Consider the following 20,103-nt stretch of genomic DNA (forward strand, 5'->3'; position numbering starts at 1 on the left):
GCATCAGCCTGACCTACTTCCTCTGGAAAGAGAATTAACAATAGATAAAACTTTCATAAGATCCATGATGAACACCCAAATCTGTAATAAATCATTTAAATCTCTATACAAGTGATCATTAAGCAGCTTTATCAGGGCTTCTTTTTTAAGCAGATGTGGAGAGTATGTTTGCAGGAACAATTGGGCTTATTTGGCACAGTATTACAATGTGCACAAACTAAAACTAGCCATTAATGCAAAGACTTCTCCATCCAAGTTAACAAATTTGGACAAATCTCCCATGCTTGCTATTGTATTCCGATAGGCAGTACCCAAACTATGTCAAACTATCCAAATAGTGACTGCAGCTGATTGGCTACAGTCCATGTTCAGCTGAATATTTTCGAAATTGGTCAAAGGAAAATTTGTTGCAGCAAGGCCACCCACAAAACAGATTTCAACTGATTCAGCGGGAGACCACCAAAATTCAAAGATACCAGTCAGAATTCATCTCTTTACACCTATAACTTCAGGAAATGGAAATATAATTGGCCGCTAGAGGAATGTTGGCTGTTACATAGTTAGTCTGCTTGAAAAAAAACACAAGTCCATCCAGTTTTACCCACAGGAGGAAAAAAACACACACACAAATAGGAAACCTCCATATACACAATCCTATGCCCACAGTTAATCCAGAGGAAGGCAAAAAAAAAACAAAGCATGATAAAATTTGCTTCAGTGGGGGGAATCCTTCCTGATCCCAACTTTACCTATAAAGGTTAGTATTCAGTTTAATTTTGTGCATTTAGGAGGGAATCCAGGCTTTTTTTAAAACAACCTACTGAGCTAGCCAGAACCAGATCTTGGGGGAGTCTATTCCACCTTATCACAGCTCCTACTGTGAAGAAGCCCTTTCATATTTGGAGGTTAAATCTCTTTCCTTCCAGGCGTGAGGAGTGCCTCCTTATCTTCTCTATTGATCTTATAGTGAATAACTCTACACCAAGTTTACTATATGGGCCAGTTATATATTTATACATGTTGATCATATCCCCCCTAATCTCCTCTTGTCAAGAGAGAATAAATTCAGTTCAGCTAATCCGTCCTCATATCTGAGTTCCTCCATGCCTCTTATCACTTGGGTTGCCCTTCTCTGCACTTTCTCCAGTTCCCCCATATTCTTTTTTTGAACTAGTGCCCAAAACTGAACTGCATTATCCAGAAGAGGTCTTACCAATGATTTGTACAGGGGCGAATTATATCTCTCTCTCTGGAGTCCATACCATCTTTTAATACAAGAAAGGACTTTGCTTGCGTTGGAAACCACAGCTTGGCATTCCATGCTATTATTAAGACTAAGTGTCGGACACTAAGGGATTGATTTACTAAAACTGGAGAGTGCAAAATCTGTTGCTGTTCTGCACAGAAACCAATCAGCTTCCAGTTTATTTTGTCAAAACTTAATTGAACAAGCTGAAGTTAGAAGCTGATTGGCTACCATGCACAGCTGCACCAGAGTTTGCACTCTCCAGTTTTAGTAAATCAGCCCCAAAGTGTTGGACACTTCCAAAGTGTCAGATACTTGTGTCCCCTGCTGCTTGTTGTGGCTTCATCTTCTGACCCTTACACTACTGCTGTGTCCGGTATTATTATTATTGTAGCAAAGTCCCGGGGCCCCTGAAGCCCAATGGTGACCTCCAGAGTTAAGGACAGCGGGCATCCTTCAGTGTAGAGCGGGTTACAAGGCATGGTGGGTGTAATGCAAGATGAAAAGGTAGGCGCCAGACACTTTTTGAATGCAAAGAGATTTATTGTCTCTTAAACAGAACTGTGGGAGAGAGAGTTAGGGCCAGGACACCCTTAAGTAGATGCAACGTTAATTGGCAGACGCCAAGACTTCTATAGGTAGACAGTTATACAGGTGAATTCCTCCTGCCAGACACCACTTCTGTATAGGTAGGACCGCTGTCTCCTATTGCAACAATCTTGTAGCTGTTACTAACAGTAAAGGTATTCAACTATCTGCAACATGAACAGTTCTCTTTACCCCACACTCACTCACTGTGGGTCTTTACTCAACGAGCTCCCATTCTCTCTCACTAGATTTCAGATCCACTAGCCACTGGATCCCCTGAGCTCTTTCACTGTAGCACTCAGCATCTTCTTCAAGCGTCACCCCCGCTTTACTGCTGGGTGCCTGGCTTGGCACTCACAGATACTCCTCAAGCTTCACCCCTGCTGACACGTTAGGTCCCTGGCTTGGCACTCCACAAGCGTCACATCTGCTGTCCCGCTGGGTCCCTAACTTGGCATTTGCTAATGCTTTCCCACTTCTTCACTGTCCCCGGGTGGCGAGAAGTCTGCTCTGGTACTGGCCTCAGCTTACTCACAATGGTCTCCGGTAGCAAGGTGGATGGTCCCTTTGTGGCGACAGCTTCCCCTCTACCCCCGACCATGACTGGTTGCCCGGCCGGCGGAACCGTTACTTCTGGTTGGACTACAAGCCCGCAGTCCTAACCCTGCACTACCTCTGGATAGGCAGTCAGATGCCCCCGGGATAGGCCTTAGGAGAACCAAATAAATAGGTTCTCCCAGCAGGCCAAGGGGCCCAGGAAAATCCCTGCCCATTGGCTGAGACACCCCATTCATTTCTAATCTTTCCTTGCAATGCCCTTGTTTTATCTAATGTCACCAGACCCTCGGCCATCTAGTGATAGAAGAGAGAAGTGCAGCAATTCCAGAATTAGGGCGAAATCAATTGACCTCCTAACAATTGGCCAAGGCAACTATCACTTGGCAAATAAATTTAATAGCAACCCTGCCTAAACATCAGGGTACTACATTATTATACAGGATTTATAGAGCGCCAACAGTTTGTGCAGCGCTTATAGTGACATAGGGTTAAAGTAGAAGTTCACCCAAAAACTTTCTAACGTTAATGCCCCGTACACTCAAGCGGATTTTCCGTCGGAAAAAACTTGGATGGTTTTTCCGATGGAATTCCAGTCAAGCTTGCCTTGCATACACGCGGTCACACAAAAGTTCTCTGAACTTTCGACCGTCAAGAATGCTGTGACGTACACAGGGCCGTCTTTAGCGCAGGGCAAACGGGGCACTTGCCCTGGGCCCAATCTTTGTTGGGGGGCCCGCGCTAGCCGTGAATTGGGGCCGCGATCACAGCTTTGCAGAGCGCACAGAGGACAAGGGAGGATGTATTCCACGCTAGCCAGCTGAGAGGGGGCGGGGCCGGGAGCTCCACTGACGCTCTGACCCCGCCCATGTGCAGCCTGTGTACTCGGAAAGGAGCTTCTGTAGTGAGAGCCAGTGATCGGAGTGGGAGCGTCAGTGGAGCTTCCGGCCCCGCCCCCTCTATACTGGCTGGTGAATACAGAGGTCCGGGGGCGGGGCCGGGAGCTCCAATGACACTCCCACTCCGATCACTGGCTCTCACTACAGGCGCTCTATTCCCAGTACACAGGCTGCACGTGGGTCAGTGGAGCTCCCGGCCCCGCCCCTCTCAGCTGGCTAGCGCGGAATACATCCTCCCATGTCCTCTGTGCGCTCTGCAAAGCTGTAATCGGGGCGACAATTCACAGGTGACGTGGGCCCACCCAACAAAGCATCAGTGGAGCTCCCAGCTGCTTTAGTGAGAGCAGAGAGTGGAAGCCCCGCCCACACACTTGAATGTATGCAGTGAGTTTGGCTGGCCAGGTATGTCCTTACAACCATAGAATGCCTGACTGTTTAAACCCTGAGCTGTGTTATTTAACTGTAAAGCTGTGCATTGCTGAAAGTTCTCTGACCATCCCCTGTATAATGTCTGCAGTCTCTGGTAATCTCCTGCAGTATGTCCGCAGTCTCTGATTGACTCCTGCAGTATGTCCGCAGTCTCTGATTGACTCCTGCAGTATGTCCGCAGTCTCTGATTGTCTCCTGCAGTATGTCCGCAGTCTCTGATTGTCTCCTGCAGTATGTCCGCAGTCTCTGAGTGTCTCCTGCAGTATGTCCGCAGTCTCTGAGTGTCTCCTGCAGTATGTCCGCAGTCTCTGAGTGTCTCCTGCAGTATTTCCGCAGTCTCTGATTGTCTCCTGCAGTATGTCCGCAGTCTCCGATTGTCTCCTGCAGTATGTCCGCAGTCTCTGATTGTCTCCTGCAGTATGTCCGCAGTCTCTGATTGTCTCCTGCAGTATGTCCGCAGTCTCTGATTGTCTCCTGCAGTATGTCCGCAGTCTCTGATTGTCTCCTGCAGTATGTCCGCAGTCTCTGATTGTCTCCTGCAGTATGTCCCCAGTCTCTGATTGTCTCCTGCAGTATGTCCGCAGTCTCTGAACCTCTTCTGTAGTATGTGTATTAATGTGCCCCTTTACTTGCTCAATTATTTGGGATTGCTCCACTGCTCAGTGAGAGGTAATGATGTGCATGAACCTCTAGCAACCAATCAGCAAACAGTAGTGATCTGCTTTAATCTCTAGCAACCAATCAGTAAGTGCTAATGATGTGCTGTAACCCCTTGCAACCAATTAGTGAGCGCTAATAATGTACATTAACCTCTAGCAACCAATCGGCAAGCAGAAATTATGTGTTGTAACCTCTAGAAACCAGCCATTGAGCAGTAATGATAGGCTGTAACCTCTGGCAAACAATTGCTTTCGCTGCGTGATCTGCTGCAGTAAACTGATTTTGAGTCTACCTGCTATTTTTTGTATGTCTCAGAATGGAGGGGGGGCCCCAAGAAAATGTTTGCCCAGGGCCCAATCAAAATTAAAGACGGCCCTGGACGTACAACACTACGACGAGCCGAGAAAATGAAGTTCAATGCTTCCGAGCATGCGTCGAATTGTTTCCGAACATGCGTAGGAACTTTGCGCGTTGCAATTTGTACAGACGATCGCATTTTCGGATAGGAACTTTTCCTGACCAAAAAGTAGAGAACATGCTCTCAATCTTTTGCTGGCTGGAATTCCGCCAGCAAAAGACCGATGGAGCATACACACGGTCACATTTTCCGACAAAAAGCTCTCATCGGAGTTTTGCTGGCGGAATTTCCGATCGTGTGTATGCTGCATAAGTCTACTCTCAGCCACATTCTAAAACTAATCTATCTTACCCTGTAAAGAAAAAATCACTATACATACCTTTTCTGAAGCTGATCCTGTGTGCAGGAGAGAACAGACAGCGGCCGTGAAATGCCTGGGAAGTGACGTCACCCATAGAATTTCTATAGATCTTTCGTTGTTGCCTCTCCTGCAAATGCCTATACACAGAAGCTGCTGCTGACAGCTCAGCCTGGGACCGTACCGAAGCGGCTGCAGAACAGGAAATTATATCGATTTCTTCTTTATAGGGTTAGATAGATCAGTGGTTCTCAACCCTGTCCTCAAGTACCCCCAACAGGCCATGTTTGCAGGTTAATGGCTTGGTATTTTGGACATCTATTTTGTCTAAGAGAAATTCCCAAAACATGGCCTGTTGGGGGTACTTGAGGACAGGGTTGAGAACCACTGAGATAGATTAGTCTTAGAATGTTGGTGAGAGTAGGTTTAGAGTTTTTGCTGAACCTCTACTTTAAGAAAAAGGAACCACAGCATGTGGCAGGGGACACAGGCTTCCAAAAGTTTAAAAATACTTATGAGCTTAACTGAGGCTGCAGCGCTTAACAGAGAAGGGGTAGAAGACAGGCCACCAGAAAGGTTGGTATAATAGTTATTTTTCTGCAAGATCTACAACCAGTTATATATTTTTAAGGGGACTGATAGGGTCACTTTAAGGCAGAGGGTCAACATCTCAGCCAGGCATTACATATGAATCACAGGTCAGCAATGCAGCCTCCATGAAGGTTTTCCTTTAAAGGATGCTTTGGAACATGTGCACTTGTAGTTCAAGGGCCTGGTTGCATACAAATTGAAACTCTTAAGGTTAGACCTCATATTATATGGTTTTGGTCAATCTAAACGGAAGTTGTACAAGAAAATTGTATAATGGATGGTCAACCTTAAGCCCCGTACACACTACTAGATTTTTGTCTTCAGATTTACCAAAACCATATAATATGAAGTCAAACCTTAAGAGTTTCAATTTGTATGCAATCAGGCAGGCCCTTGAACTACATGGTTTTGGTAAATCTGAAGACAAAAATCTGCAGAAAATCCAATAGTGTGTATGGGGTCTTACTCTACCCAAATTGAAAAAAGGTTTGCCTTTAGTTCTACTAAATTAGATAAATACATTCCAGGTGTGTTAACAAAAAATGTACAGTTCCTTTTCTGTGGAAAGCAGCCACAGCCTTGAAAGAAAAGCCTGTCCCCAGCCAGCATGTTGCAGAGAAAGACCTTTACTCTCTCTGTGGAAGCAGTGGTCTCTCTGCAGAGGCGTGAGATAGACCTATAGCTTTTCAATCAGAAGGGGGATGTTGGATCTCTTCAGACTTTACACACCTTTTGGTTTGATGCACCTGAAATGTATTTAGCTGATCTATACTGAAAGTTTGAGCACTATGGGTTCTAGTAAATCATCTGACAAGAGGAAAAAGGCACACTGTGCTGTCGTTTCTGTTGTGATGCTGATTGGTAAAACTCCATTTTGCACTTTAATAACCAGTTCTGGTAAACGCTTCAGCAAAAGACAGTTTCTTCTTGCTCAATCCACCAGAAACCACAGACAGGAGTGATTCTATAAAGCCGACGTTAAAGGAAAAAATTTAACTTAAGAGTCTATTTATAAAAAAAAAAGTGCTGTATGAATGTTATAAGCATTCAAACAGCTGCCAAGAATATTCCCCATAATTTGTCTAATATGTTTATTTCTTATGATCGTCAGCTCCATCTAGTGGCCATAATTCGATATTTTCCTGAAATACCTCAATTAGGAAAATACATTATGGCTAATTGACGGAGCCGACAATCATAATGAAATAACCGTATTAAAGAAAACACAGGGATTATTTGTGACAGCTGTGTAAATGGTGGGGACATTCACACAGCAAATCTTTTTACAAAAGACACTACAACATATGGTCGTGTCTGTCCTGTCAAGGAAAAATCTCTGTCCCCTTATTAAAATAAAAAACTTTCCATCTTCGTATTAGTCAAAACAGAAATTGATTTTCCTAAATGCGTCAGTATTTTGAGGCTTCTTTCCACCATCCTCCGCAGTCTGATTAATGAAAATGTCAGCTTTGTACTAAGGCCAGACTTATCTACAATGAAAAAAGATGGAAACTGCAAAAGCTCTGATGAATCATTGTGATCGAAGATCTTTTTATATAGCGCCAGGACGAGATAATAAACTCACATAAACTATGATTGTAATTGGAGAGTATGCCTCACGTTGATTCATGCATTGAGACCAATTACTGCCCTGTTGCCAAGAGGACAGAAACCCCTGCATGGCTTAACGAGGAAATTGTAGGTGCAGCTGGTCATTGTACTTATCCTAACATGCCGAAATCGACGCCGCACAGGCTCAGGGTGTCCGTGTGCAGGAGCACTAAAACTGTACCACCAGCAGCGGGCGTTAATGCAGGTAGCCTTGCATATGTACAGCTGTGGCAATCGGTGGATCTCCATCAAACATGGACCATGGATTTTTCCACCATGAGAACAGTTTTGTGAGATGTGAGATTCATTCAAGTAAAACTTTTCACCAAACAAAAACGAATGAGCTCCAGTGTTGTAATATTATATTTACTAAAACATGAAATTCTTATGAACATAAAAACTCACATCATAGCCACTGTTCCGAATTCCACGTCGTGGTCGTTCCCGAGTTACAAGAAGATCCATTTCAGTCTCTCCTGGGCTTGGACTGTTCAGAGACTGGCGACTCCTATATGGATGATTCTTTAATGAAGGTTGCCTAAAAAAAAGGAAAAAATGTTACAGCATAGCACGAGTAAAGTAAAAAAAGTGTTAACTTTCCCCTGAGCCACGGAGCATCATCCAGTGTTGTGAAGAGGCCTACAAAAATACAAATCCAACTATAAACCGCAAACATTCTCTAACGTCTGTGGCAGTTAAAACTGGATCTGGTAGGTTCACTTTAAATCTTTAATGTACTGTAGACCTGCAGAAATGCAAATACTTACCTTTCATTTTGCCCCCTCGTCACTTTGTTGAAAAGCCAGGGGCAAATGGAAGTCCTTGTATAAGCCTCGAGTCAGCGGAGTCATAGCTTAAGCAGGGTTATGAACTCACTGATTAATTGGTCAAGTGCTGTCACATAGAGTGAGTCACATGTTCTTCCATACCTGGAAGTACAGGGTATTTCCTTTAGCTCCTGATGCTGAATGGAGTCAAAGGAAAGGTGAGACAATGCTGCTAGGGATAGAGTGATTAAAGCAAAAATGTTGCTTTGGCTTGGATGGTCCCAGTACAGGTTTGCTTTACATCCATATTTACCACATTTTAGCCTAAAATTCTAATTTGTAAGTTTGAATTCATACCCTGGCCCCAGTACCACAAACAGTAGTATGTCTAATGAATTTCTGGGTGGAATGCCTATGTATTAGGGTTTTTTAAACATGCTCCACAAATATTCTAAGTACCCTAGCATTAAAAATTTCAAGCTGTCACTCACTGTAACATTGTCGTTGTTTTTTTAAAAAACTCATAATATTTCCTTTCCCCTGTGTCACCTACCCTGACATTTCCATCCATATCAACTGCACAATTATTAGTTCCTCCGCTCATGCCATGGTGCTAGGTGTAATCCTGGACCATGACTTGTCCTTCCAGTTCCACGTCCAATCACTGGCCAAATCTTGCCTCCTTCACCCCCATGAAATTTCCAAAATATGCCCCTTCTCAACAAATGACAAAGCTATTAATTCACTCCCTCGTTATCTCTCGCCTTGACTATTGCAACTCTCTCTTCGATTTCCTACCTCTACACAGGCTCTACCCCCTTCAGCCCATCATGAATGCTGCTGCTGCCAGACTTATCCACTTTTCCATCTGCTCATTGTCTATAGCCCCTCTTTGCCAATCCCTCCAAATGGCTTCTGATCACCCAAAAAATATACTAACTAAAACCTGCAAAGCCATTCACAACTCTTCCCCGAACTACCAACCTCATCACCAAACCCCCTATCACCAACCTCATCTCAAAATATCACCCAAAACATCCTCTACTCTCCTCCTCAGACCTCCTGCTCTCCGGCTACCTAGTCACCTCCTCCCATGTTCACATATAGGTGTACGTTTATTAAACTGAGAAGTTTTTTTCTCAGTTCAGTTCTCGGCAGTTCTCAGAGGAAAATTATCTCCTCTGCAGCCTGTTTATGAAGCTGAGAACTTCAGTTCTCAGAGGGAGAACAGAGGAGAAGTGTTTCCTCTGAAAACGGCCATAGCCGAGATCAGTGCAAAAGTGGGTGGGCTGCCTGTAATATCATGAGATAATGTGAGATTACAGTGCAGCCAAGTCCAAAAAGTGAAACTAATGTTTAAAAGAACATGTAAAGAAATGTACAGACACATGATAACTAACTAACTAACTAACTATATATATATATATATATATATATATATATATATATATATATATATATATATATATATATATATATCTATAGATAGATAGATAGATAGATATATAAATATAAATATATATATATATATATATATATATATATATATATATACACAATGTGTATGTGTGTGTATAAATAAATATATATATATATATATATACACACACATATATCTACAAGTGTGTGTATATATACAGGGCTTTTTTTCTGCTGGAACGCGCCAGAACACCGTTTCGGCACCTATGACAGGCAGCCTTCTCTGTGGAGTTTCAATGATCATGAGAACAGTGAGGAATCAGCCCAGAACTAAACAGAAGAATCTTGTCAATGATCTCAAGGCAGCTGGGACCATAGTCACCAAGAAAACAATTGGTAACACACTACACCATGAAGGACTGAAACCCTGCAAGGTCCAGCTGCTCAAGAAAGCACATGTACAGGCCCGTCTGACGTTTGCTAATGAACATCTGAATGACTCAGAGAACTGTGGTCAGATGAAACCAAAATCAAGCTCATTGGCATCAACTCAACTTCCCGTGTTTGGAGGAAGAAGAATGCTGCCTATGACCCCAAGAACACCATCCAGAAACACCAGAAACATTATGCTTTGGCGTTGTTTTTCTGCTAAGGGGACAGGACAACTTCACCACGTCAAAGAGACAATGGATGGGGCCATGTACTGTCAAATCTTGAGTGAGAACCTCCTTCACTCAGCTAGGGCAGTGAAAATGGGTTGTGGGTAGGTATTGCAGCATAACAATGACCCAAAACACACGGCCAAGGCAACAAAGGAGTGGCTCAAGAAGAAGCACATTATGGTCCTGGAGTGGCCTAGCCAGTCTCCAGACCTTATCCCCATAGAAAATATGTGGAGGGAGCTGAAGGTTTGAGTTACCAAACGTAAGCCTCGAAAAAAAAAATGCAAGTCAACTTATAACTTTTTTTAAATGCGTTTTTTTCGATATTTCTGTTGTTATTCTGTCTCTCACTGTTAAAATAAACCTACCATTAAAATTATAGACTGATCATTTCTTTATCAGTGGGGGAACATAGAAAATCAGCAGGGGATCACATACTTTTTTCCCTCACTGTAGCTGTAAACAGAGACGTGGTGGGGGGTTCCAGGTAAATCCATTGATAAAGAATAGCTTTCCGTGCTACAAAGGACATAACAATAAGAAGTTGTTTACAACCTTTTTTTAATAATGATTCACTTTAAGTCACTTTAAGTACTGGAACTCTGTAGAAGCCATACATTTGTTTTACTTATGTAAACAGTATTCTTTTAATGAACCTATCACCGGTTCCTAAGCAAACTTACACTAGCCAGTATTGTTCTTTGTCAGTGTGTCTTAATTCATATTGACAGGTTAATTAGCTGTTGTTCAGTCTATGTGGACATTTATATAGCTCATGGACAGCTGCCTGCATATTGTCAGGGACTGGCAAACCTGAGCACAGATAATTTAAGTATATTTCTGGTATGAAAAGCTATTTACAAAAGCAGGAAACAGAAAACATTTATATTGGTGAGGTGTTGAGAACAACAATGGAAGCAACCCAAGGCTGCACGCTGCATTTTCGCTTTAAACATTTAAAGCTGAACTGCAGAAAACAAAATCATTAATCTAAAATGAATAGCCTTGAAAGGATATAAATCCACTTAATGTGCAACAAATGCCTCTGCAAAGCCAGATATTATCTTGTAAAGGTAGTTGTGACATCATCACTGTGCTGTACATAGCCTGTGCAGAGAGCAGAGCTGTGGGAGGGGTCTAACAGGTCCTCTTACTACAGGCTGCCTGCCGGAGAACTACAAGGGGAGGGGTACAAGACCAGTCACAAGTAGAGAGATGAACAGTGATGGGTCTTCAAAGAACATTTCCTGTACAGAGGCAAGGTACAAAATCAGCAAGCAATACACAAAGGACACCAAGGGGTCCATGTGCAAAAAAATTTGTTAGACAAATTTTACAAGCATTCACACAGCCGTCACAAATTATCCCTGTATTTTGTCTAATGTTTATTTCCTATGATCATCAGCTCCATCTAGTGGCCATAATGTGGTATTTTCCTCATTGATGGATTTCAGGAAAATACTACATTATGACCACTAAATGGGGCTGACGAAAAAAAACCATATTAGTCAAAATAGGGGGATAATTCATGACAGCTTCCCAGATAGCAAGCAAATGTGCTGCACGTTTGAAAATGACTTGCTAAGCTATTGCCAGGCTTCACAAGTTTGTTGCACAAAAAGTCGGCATTGCATGACTCCAGATCAATTTTCTCTGCAAATATTCAGCAAGTCTGCTGCAAGTTCTGGTTCAGTTATGTTGTGCAATAGTCCTCCCACCACAGGGGTCACTGTGGTTGAATTTTCATGCTGTAGACTTGCAGAGCTCTTGCTGTAGACTCACCACTGCAACTTTGTTCTTGTTTGAGGTTTGCCACGCAAATTTGCTACAAATTGGAAAAGTTTTAACTAGAACTTGTGCTTCAAGTGCTCTGCAAGTGTACAACTTGCCAGTGAAAATGTGCAGCAAGATAACAGACTTACAATTCAACACTGCCACAAAATTGTGGCAAGCTATCCTTGCTATCTGGGTTATGACATTCCACCAGGGATTTTTTGTTAAAAACAGACCCCCAACATTCAAGTATTAATTCACATGCCTCTTGTATTTAGACAATATTTGTTTAGCCCAGAGTTACTAATTTCATCCCGTCATACACAGATGGCCACTAGAAGGAGTATTACTAAATTAGGACATGAAATACGATAATCAAAATATGGAACATCAAGCAGGAAATGAGTCACATCTGTAATTACTTTCAAATAATATTAAATAAAATCTCGAAGTTGCACTAAATGCACTAAACTTACCCTCTGAAGGTGGAACCTTTGGCAATAAAACTACTGAGTTTAATTCTTGCAAATTAATAAAATTCATTTTCATCATAAAATACACCACTGAGCTTTGATGTAAACTCTATGATAACATGGGTAATTCAGTAGGCTTTAACAGTCCCCTGTGATCATTACTGACCTAATTGCAGAACGTTATATTATCTCTCTGACTATCTCTACGAGGTTTCTCATTAGCCCGTTTACAAGGAAGCATGTTAATCACCATTTCACACAGGCTTCGTGTTATGTTCGAATTTGATCATATTAAATGAAGTTCCACAACAGCGGGGGATAAAATACACTGACAGTATTAGCCGCTAACATTTTACCACTTACTTCCAGGGTTTAAAGAGTTTTCCACTTTCTGGGAAGATATACGTGATGGAGTCATGTTCAGCGGTTGGATCTCTCTGGCAGTCCTGGAGAGGTCATAGACTGGAATAGATGCCAGCACAGAAGTAACAGTGATAGGTGACTGCTACGTGGCAGCCAGAGCTGGGATGCAGTCATGTGATTTGGAAGGTTTAGGAACTGTCTCTGAATATTACAGGACTGGTTTAAAGGAGAAGTAGGGCCAAAACTTTTTTGGCCCTACTTCTCCTATGGATCACAGGAGTGCAGTTTCTTCTGCACTCCTGTGATCCATTTTTAGCTGACAGTGTGCTAAAGTCCGCTGTCGGCTAACAATACAGAGCTGGTCCAGGAGCTGGATCGATCCCGACTTTACAGTTGTGATCCACCCAGAAGCCTGGACCAGAAGCTGGCTCAGCCTCACAGCAAGCCACTGGGAGACTGAGCCAGCAGCTCCGGCCCCCTCTACAGCCCAGCGCTCCAGTGATCACTGGAGGGGCAGAGCAGAGAGGCCATTGACTGCCATTCACAGGGGAAGGGAGAACTGAGCAATCAGTGGTGTTTTATAACTCCAAACTTCTCTTTCAAGTAATATTGCTTTACAGTAAAACTAAAGGTAAGACTTTCTTTTTTTCATATTTCATAGAAGTGAACAGAGGCCATGAAAGTGGGGTTCCACCCAAAAAAAAAACTACATGAAAAATTTAACAAAAAAATACAAAAAAAATTTGGATTTTTTTTTTTTTTTACTTACCTCTAAATGCCTGTTGCAAGGTGGTCCCTCGTAGTCTGCCTCTTCCAGTGCCTGGGCTGGTGACATCACTTCTCCCTCGGCACAGGAAGGGCTCAGCTATGCTCCCTCCCTCCTGTCAATCATCTGGGACCCATTACAGGTCCCAGGTGACTGAGCGGCCAATCACGGCGCGCGGCGCCGCTCGCGCATGCGCAGTGGGTGCCAGGCTGTGAAGCCACAGCCCGGCGCCCACAGTTGCAATGCCGGCGCCACTGAACGGAGGGGTAGACGAGCGGGGCTTCAATCCCCCGCATCGCTGGACCCTGGGACAGGTAAGTGTCCAATTAAAAGTCAGCAGCTGCAGTATTTGTAGCTGCTGACTTTTAATTGAGCAGAAAGAGAGGTGGAGATAGATAGATAGATAGATAGATAGATAGATAGATAGATAGATAGATAGATAGATAGATAGATAGATAGATAGATAGATAGATACTTCAGGCTGTACTGCCCCTGGTTGCAGTAGTGGTAGTGAAGGAACTGTCTAGATCAGGGGTCTCAAACTGGCGGCCCTCTAGCTGTTGCAAAACTACAAGTCCCATGAGGCACTGCAAGGCTGACAGTTACAAGCATGACTCCCACAGGCAGAGGCATGATGGGACTTGTAGTTTTGCAACAGCTGGAGGGTTTGAGACCCCTGGTCTAGATAGACACAAGGAAGGTGCTGAAGGATCATGAAGTTGATTTGCATTGAAGTCCGCCTTTCCTTTATTTGCCTTTTTTGTGATCACATATCCTCTGTTATCAGCTGCATAATATGCTCAGAGAGCTAGGGGACGAGAAACAGCAGCACACTGGTCTCCCCAGTGAATGGCTGTGGGGGGGGAAGGAGGGAGGCATGTCAGCATTAGTGTAATCAATGGAGTAGAGAAGATTGCATTCCCAGCACAGCCAGAAAACTGACTTATGCCCTGTACACACAGGCGTACTTTTCGTCAACAAAGGTCCGACAGTCTTTCCAACGGACTTTCGACTGACTTTTGACCGACTTCCGACGGGCTTTCGAAGGAACGGACTTGCCTACACACGATCACACCAAAGTCCGACGGATTTGTACGTGATGACGTACACCGGACTAAAATAAGGAAGTTCATAGCCAGTAGCCAATAGTTGCCCTGCGTTGGTTTTCGTCCGTTGGACTAGCATACAGACAAGCGTCTGTCAGATTTTCGAAAGAAACAGTCCACTGAAGGTCCGACGAAGCCCACACACGGTCGGATTGTCCGCCGGATTCGGTCCGTCCAGTCCGGTCGAAAAGTTCGCTCATGTGTACAGGGTGTTACTGTGTTCAGTTTTTAATAGGAAAGCAGAGGGATTGACAGGAACACCAGGGATTTTACACAAATGATTCAATACAAAGAGAATAGGATACTTTCTCATACAAGTGTGTGGTACAGCGGGCACATATCAGAAATATAAAATGTTTGTGTAAGATAATCTTAGGCCTGCCTACTCTATTATCTGTTGAACTGTTTCACATGACTTCTAAGAAGTTCTAATAAAGGTCCATAAATATTGGAACATTGACACAATTCTAATCTTTTTGGCTCTATACACCACCACAATATATTTGAAATGAAACAAACAAGATGTGCTTTAACTGCAGACTTTCAGCTTTAATTTGAGGGTATTTACATCCAAATCAGGTGAATGGTGTAGGAATTACAACAGTTTGTATATGTGCCTCCCACTTTTTATGGGATCAAAAGTAATGGGACAGATTAACAATCATCCATCAAACTTTTACTTTTTAATACTTGGTTGCAAATCCTTTGCAGTCAATTACAGTCTGAAGTCTGGAACGCATAGACATCACCAGACGCTGGGTTTCATCCCTGGTGATGCTCTGCCAGGCCTCTACTGCAACTGTCTTCAGTTCCTGCTTGTTCTTGGGGCATTTTCCCATCGGTTTTGTCTTCAGCAAGTGAAATGCATGCTCAATCGGATTCAGGTCAGGTGATTGACTTGACCATTGCATAACATTCCACTTCTTTCCCTTAAAAAACTATTTGGTTGTTTTTGCAGTATGCTTCGGGTCATTGTCCATCTGTACTGTGAAGCGGCGTTCAATGAGTTCTGAAGCATTTTGCTGAATATAAGAAGATAATATTGTCCGAAACACTTCAGAATTCATCCTGCTGCTTTTGTCACCAGTCACATAATCAATAAATACAAGATAACCAGTTCCATTGGCAGCCATACATGCCCACGCCATGACACCACCACCATGATTCACTGATGAGGTGGTATGCTTTGGATCATGAGCAGTTCCTTTCCTTCTCCATACTCTTCTCTTCCCATCACTCTGGTACAAGTTGATCTTGGTCTCATCTGTCCATAGGATGTTGTTCCAGAACTGTGAAGCCTTTTTTAGATGTTGTTTGGTAAACTCTAATCTGGCCTTCCTGTTTTTGAGGCTCACCAATGGTTTACATCTTGTGGTGAACCCTCTGTATTCACTCTTGTCAAGTCTTCTCTTGATTGTTGACTTTGACACACATACATCTACCTCCTGGAGAGTGTTCTTGATCTGAGCAACTGTTGTGAAGGGTGTTTTCTTCACCAGGCAAAGAATTCTTCGGTCATCCACCACAGTTGTTTTCCATGGTCTTCCGGGTCTTTTGGTTTTGCTGAGCTCACTGATGCATTCTTTCTTTTTAAGGATGTTCCAAACATTTGATATGGCCACACCTAATGTTTTTTCTATCTCTCTGATGGGTTTGTTTTGTTTTTTCAGCCTAATGATGGCTTGCTTCACTGATAGTGACAGCTCTTTGGATCTCATATTGAGAGTTGACAGCAACAAATTCCAAATGCAAATAGCACACTTGAAATGAACTCTGGACCTTTTATCTGCTCCTTGTAAATGGGATAATGAGGGAATAACACACACCTGGCCATGGAACAGCTGAGCAGCCAATTGTCCCATTACTTTTGGTCCCTTAAAAAGTGGGAGGCACATATACAAATTGTTGTAATTCCTACACCGTTCACCTGATTTGGATGTAAATACCCTCAAATTAAAGCTGAAAGTCTGCAGTTAAAGCAAATCTTGTTCGTTTCATTTCAAATCCATTGTGGTGGTGTATAGAGCCGAAAAGATTAGAATTGTGTCGATATCCCAATATTTATGGACCTGACTGTAATTCTCCTCAAGCGCCAGGCATGGATGGTAAGCCTGATGGCTGAGTTGATGAGCTCCCTATGGGAGGGGGGGATTTATATAGACTGGGGTGCTATTGGGTTCTGTCTATGGTGCCCATGTAGTCACACTATGCCCATAGTGGGTTCCACCTGCCAATAAATAGATTTGAAGAGAGAGTGAGAGATGGGTAGAAGTAGATAAATAGATTGGAACAGAGATAAAAACAAAGGGATAGATAGGTAGATAGATAGATAGATAGATAGATAGATAGATAGATAGATAGATAGATAGATAGATAGATAGATTTGAACAGAGAAGGCAAATGAGAGAGAGAGAGATAAATATATAACTGTGCAGGGACATAGATCGATGTATAGCAACCCAACCAACATTTACATTGCATCATGAGTTATCACTTTACAATGACTTCTTCCCATCCACCCACATGCAGTTTAATCTCTCTATCTTCCATCAAGCAGATTTTACGGCCAGGATTGTATTTTGCTCCGGTTCCCCACACCGGATGATTTACACTTTTTAATCGTTCACCCTTTACTGCTTTCAGCCGTAGCAGCACTGCAGAGAATAATCCGATTCCTTCCAGAGTGGCCCCATCCTGATAATTCATTACACAGTCAATAACTCCCCTTTGCAACTGCGTCTTAATTTCCAGTAATCAGTCACCCAAACCTAAATGTATTTATTTGCTATTCAATGATAAATAACCTCCAGCTTCTAACTAGTTTTATTGACTGTGAAATAGAATGCAAATATTGTTGCTGTTGTTTTATTTTTTTTTATCCCAACAGTAATTAGATAATTTAATTATTACCGGTTTATGATCTATACTCTTCAACACCCCTCAATATACAGTATATCACAATGAACTTCAGTTTTTACCCTGTTTCTTTCTCCGCCTTGTGGCTGAAAATCATTACTTTAAATGTAATGTGAATTCAAAAAGTAATTTGGTAATTATTTGTAATAAAAACTGTTACAAACTCGTCAAATCTCTCCTGTTTAGTTGGCCACACCTACCTCATTATTTACAAAGGATCTTATAACATTTCTCACTGAAACTTGTATTTCAGGCACTGATCATCAACATGTTCACCATAAATCCTCTTGTGATTGTCTTCTTTTAGGGATCATGCACATGGGCATTTTTGCAGGTGTATGTGCATACAGCGTAAAATCCACCTATATTTGTGCCACCCAGGAGCCTTAGTTTATGCACGTTCTGCCCATAGGAATAAATTACAAAATATGCTGTACATAGGTATATCTGTGTGAGTGCCATACTTGCGTTTACATGCACATGCATTAGGGTTGCACCGTTACCACTTTTTTAAGACCGAGTACAAGTAATGATACCTTTTTTCAAGTACTCACCAATACCAAATACCGATACTTTTTTTAAATGTCTTTCTTAGTTACTGTCAGAAAATGTTGTAAATAAGTACTTTTTCGCCTTCACTGATGTGCGCTGATGAGGCTGCACTGATGGGGCACTGATAGGCTGCACTGAGGGGGCACTGATAAGGTGGCACTGATGGGGCACTGATGGGGGGCACTGATGGGGAAGCACTAATATGTAGCACTGATGGGCACTGATAGGATTAGGTGGCACTGATGAGGCGGCACTGAAGGGCACTGATGGGATGGCAATGATGAGGAGGCCCTAATATGCAGCACTGATTAGGTGGCACTGATGAGCACTGATAATGCAGCACTGATGAGCACTGATAGGATTAGGTGGCACTGATATGCAGCACTGATGAGCACTGATAGGTGGCACTGATTATGCAGCACTGATGAGCACTAATAGGTGGAACTGATTATGCAGCACTGATAGGTGGCACTGACTGATGGGCATTGATAGTTGGCACTGATAGGTGGCACTTATGGGCACTGATGGGCAGGTGCTGATGGGCACTGAAATGCAGCACTGATTGGCAATTGCTGGCCTGGCATAATAAATTAAATGAATGATGAAAGGAAAGGAAGGATTTTGCAATGCTATATGCTGCGACGCCCATCTTGATACACTTTGCACTCGGCCGCAATAAGCAGCGGTGGACATCTTGTTACCCGGCTCACCCGGGCTGGGTGTAACAAGATGTCCACTGCTGGCTTACTGCGGCCGAGTGCAGAGTGTACCAAGATGGGCATCGGGATGTTCAACCTCTGACCGAGACACGGAATGTCACTTCTGTTACGGAATGTGACGGCCAATTCTGATGGAACATGTGGCTGCGCCCTGCAACCCTGCCCCGGCCAGCTTACCTTCCGCTGCTGCCAGCCTTTTGAGGACTCGCTCTCCGCTCCACACTCTCCGCCCACTGACTTCCAGGTGCGAGCAATCCTGCCTCTTCATTCCCAGGTATCGGATTAGGCATTGGGAGAATTTGTGCGAGTACAAGTACTCGCGCAAATGCTTGGTATCAGCACCGATACCGATACTAGTATCAGTATCAGTGCAACCCTAGCATGCATGTATGCATAATTACCCAAGGGCACAAGTTTCGCCCATAAGTGTGTAAAAACATGTAGTACTGTGCAAAATGTTCCTATGTGCTTTGTAATCCTATTGATGCAGGGTCGGACACTCCCCAAGGCCATCAAACAACATAGCTAGCAAGGAGACGGCTACTTCATAACCAGCACTTTTCCCACCTCCCCCCTCCCCCTGAGGCCAGCCAACAACAAAGCTAGCAAGGAGACGGCTGCTTCATAACCAGTACTTGTCTCGGCTCCCCCCTTCCCCCTGAGGCCATCCAACAACATAGTTACAACGGTGGTGCAACTTTGATCCAGGGAATGTAAAGTTGGATCAAAGCTACACTCAAAGCTACACTCAAAGTCGCATCAAAGTCACACTCCAAAGTCGCACTCTAAATCGCGTGACTTTGAGGTTGCAATAGTGGAAACGTAGCTTTATGTAGCGTCGCTGAAATTACGATCGTCAAGAATGCGGTGACGTACAACACTACGATGAGCCGAGAAAATTAAGTTCAATGCTTCCGAGCATGCGTCGAATTGTTTCTGAGCATGCGTAGGGATTTTGTGTGTTGGAACTGCCACAGACGACCGCATTTTCCGATAGGAACTTTTCCCAACCGAAAAGTTGAGAGCATGCTCTCAATATTTTGCTGGCTGGAATTCCACCAGAAAAAGACCGATGGAGCATTTTCCGATGAAAAACTCTCATCGGTCTTTTGCGGGCCGAAATCCCGATCGTGTGTACACGGCATTAGAGATCTCAGAAATATCAGGTTGTCATTTGCCAAAATTAAAGCACTACATAAAATGTTCTAAACACAGTATTGTGAACAGGGTAATGCTAACATGTCTTCTAGTCAAGACATGATTTAAACATGTCACCAGCACACCATGGGTCT

The 20,103-nt window shown here is 43.2% G+C and overlaps 1 protein-coding gene across 4 annotated transcripts in view; it reads right to left on the reverse strand.

Annotated features, from left to right (window-relative positions):
- KIAA1549L (KIAA1549 like) overlaps positions 1–20,103 on the reverse strand; it is a 245,880-nt gene that overhangs the window by 46,814 nt on the left and 178,963 nt on the right. For all 4 annotated transcript variants that reach the window (XM_073604466.1, XM_073604464.1, XM_073604465.1 and 1 more), the window contains one exon: positions 7,701–7,833. In XM_073604466.1, the coding sequence (XP_073460567.1) occupies positions 7,701–7,833 (133 nt within the window). The remainder of the gene's footprint in view (positions 1–7,700; positions 7,834–20,103) is intronic.

Source organism: Aquarana catesbeiana, linkage group LG11, assembly GCF_042186555.1.
Source record: "Aquarana catesbeiana isolate 2022-GZ linkage group LG11, ASM4218655v1, whole genome shotgun sequence".
NCBI classification, from domain to species: domain Eukaryota; kingdom Metazoa; phylum Chordata; class Amphibia; order Anura; family Ranidae; genus Aquarana; species Aquarana catesbeiana.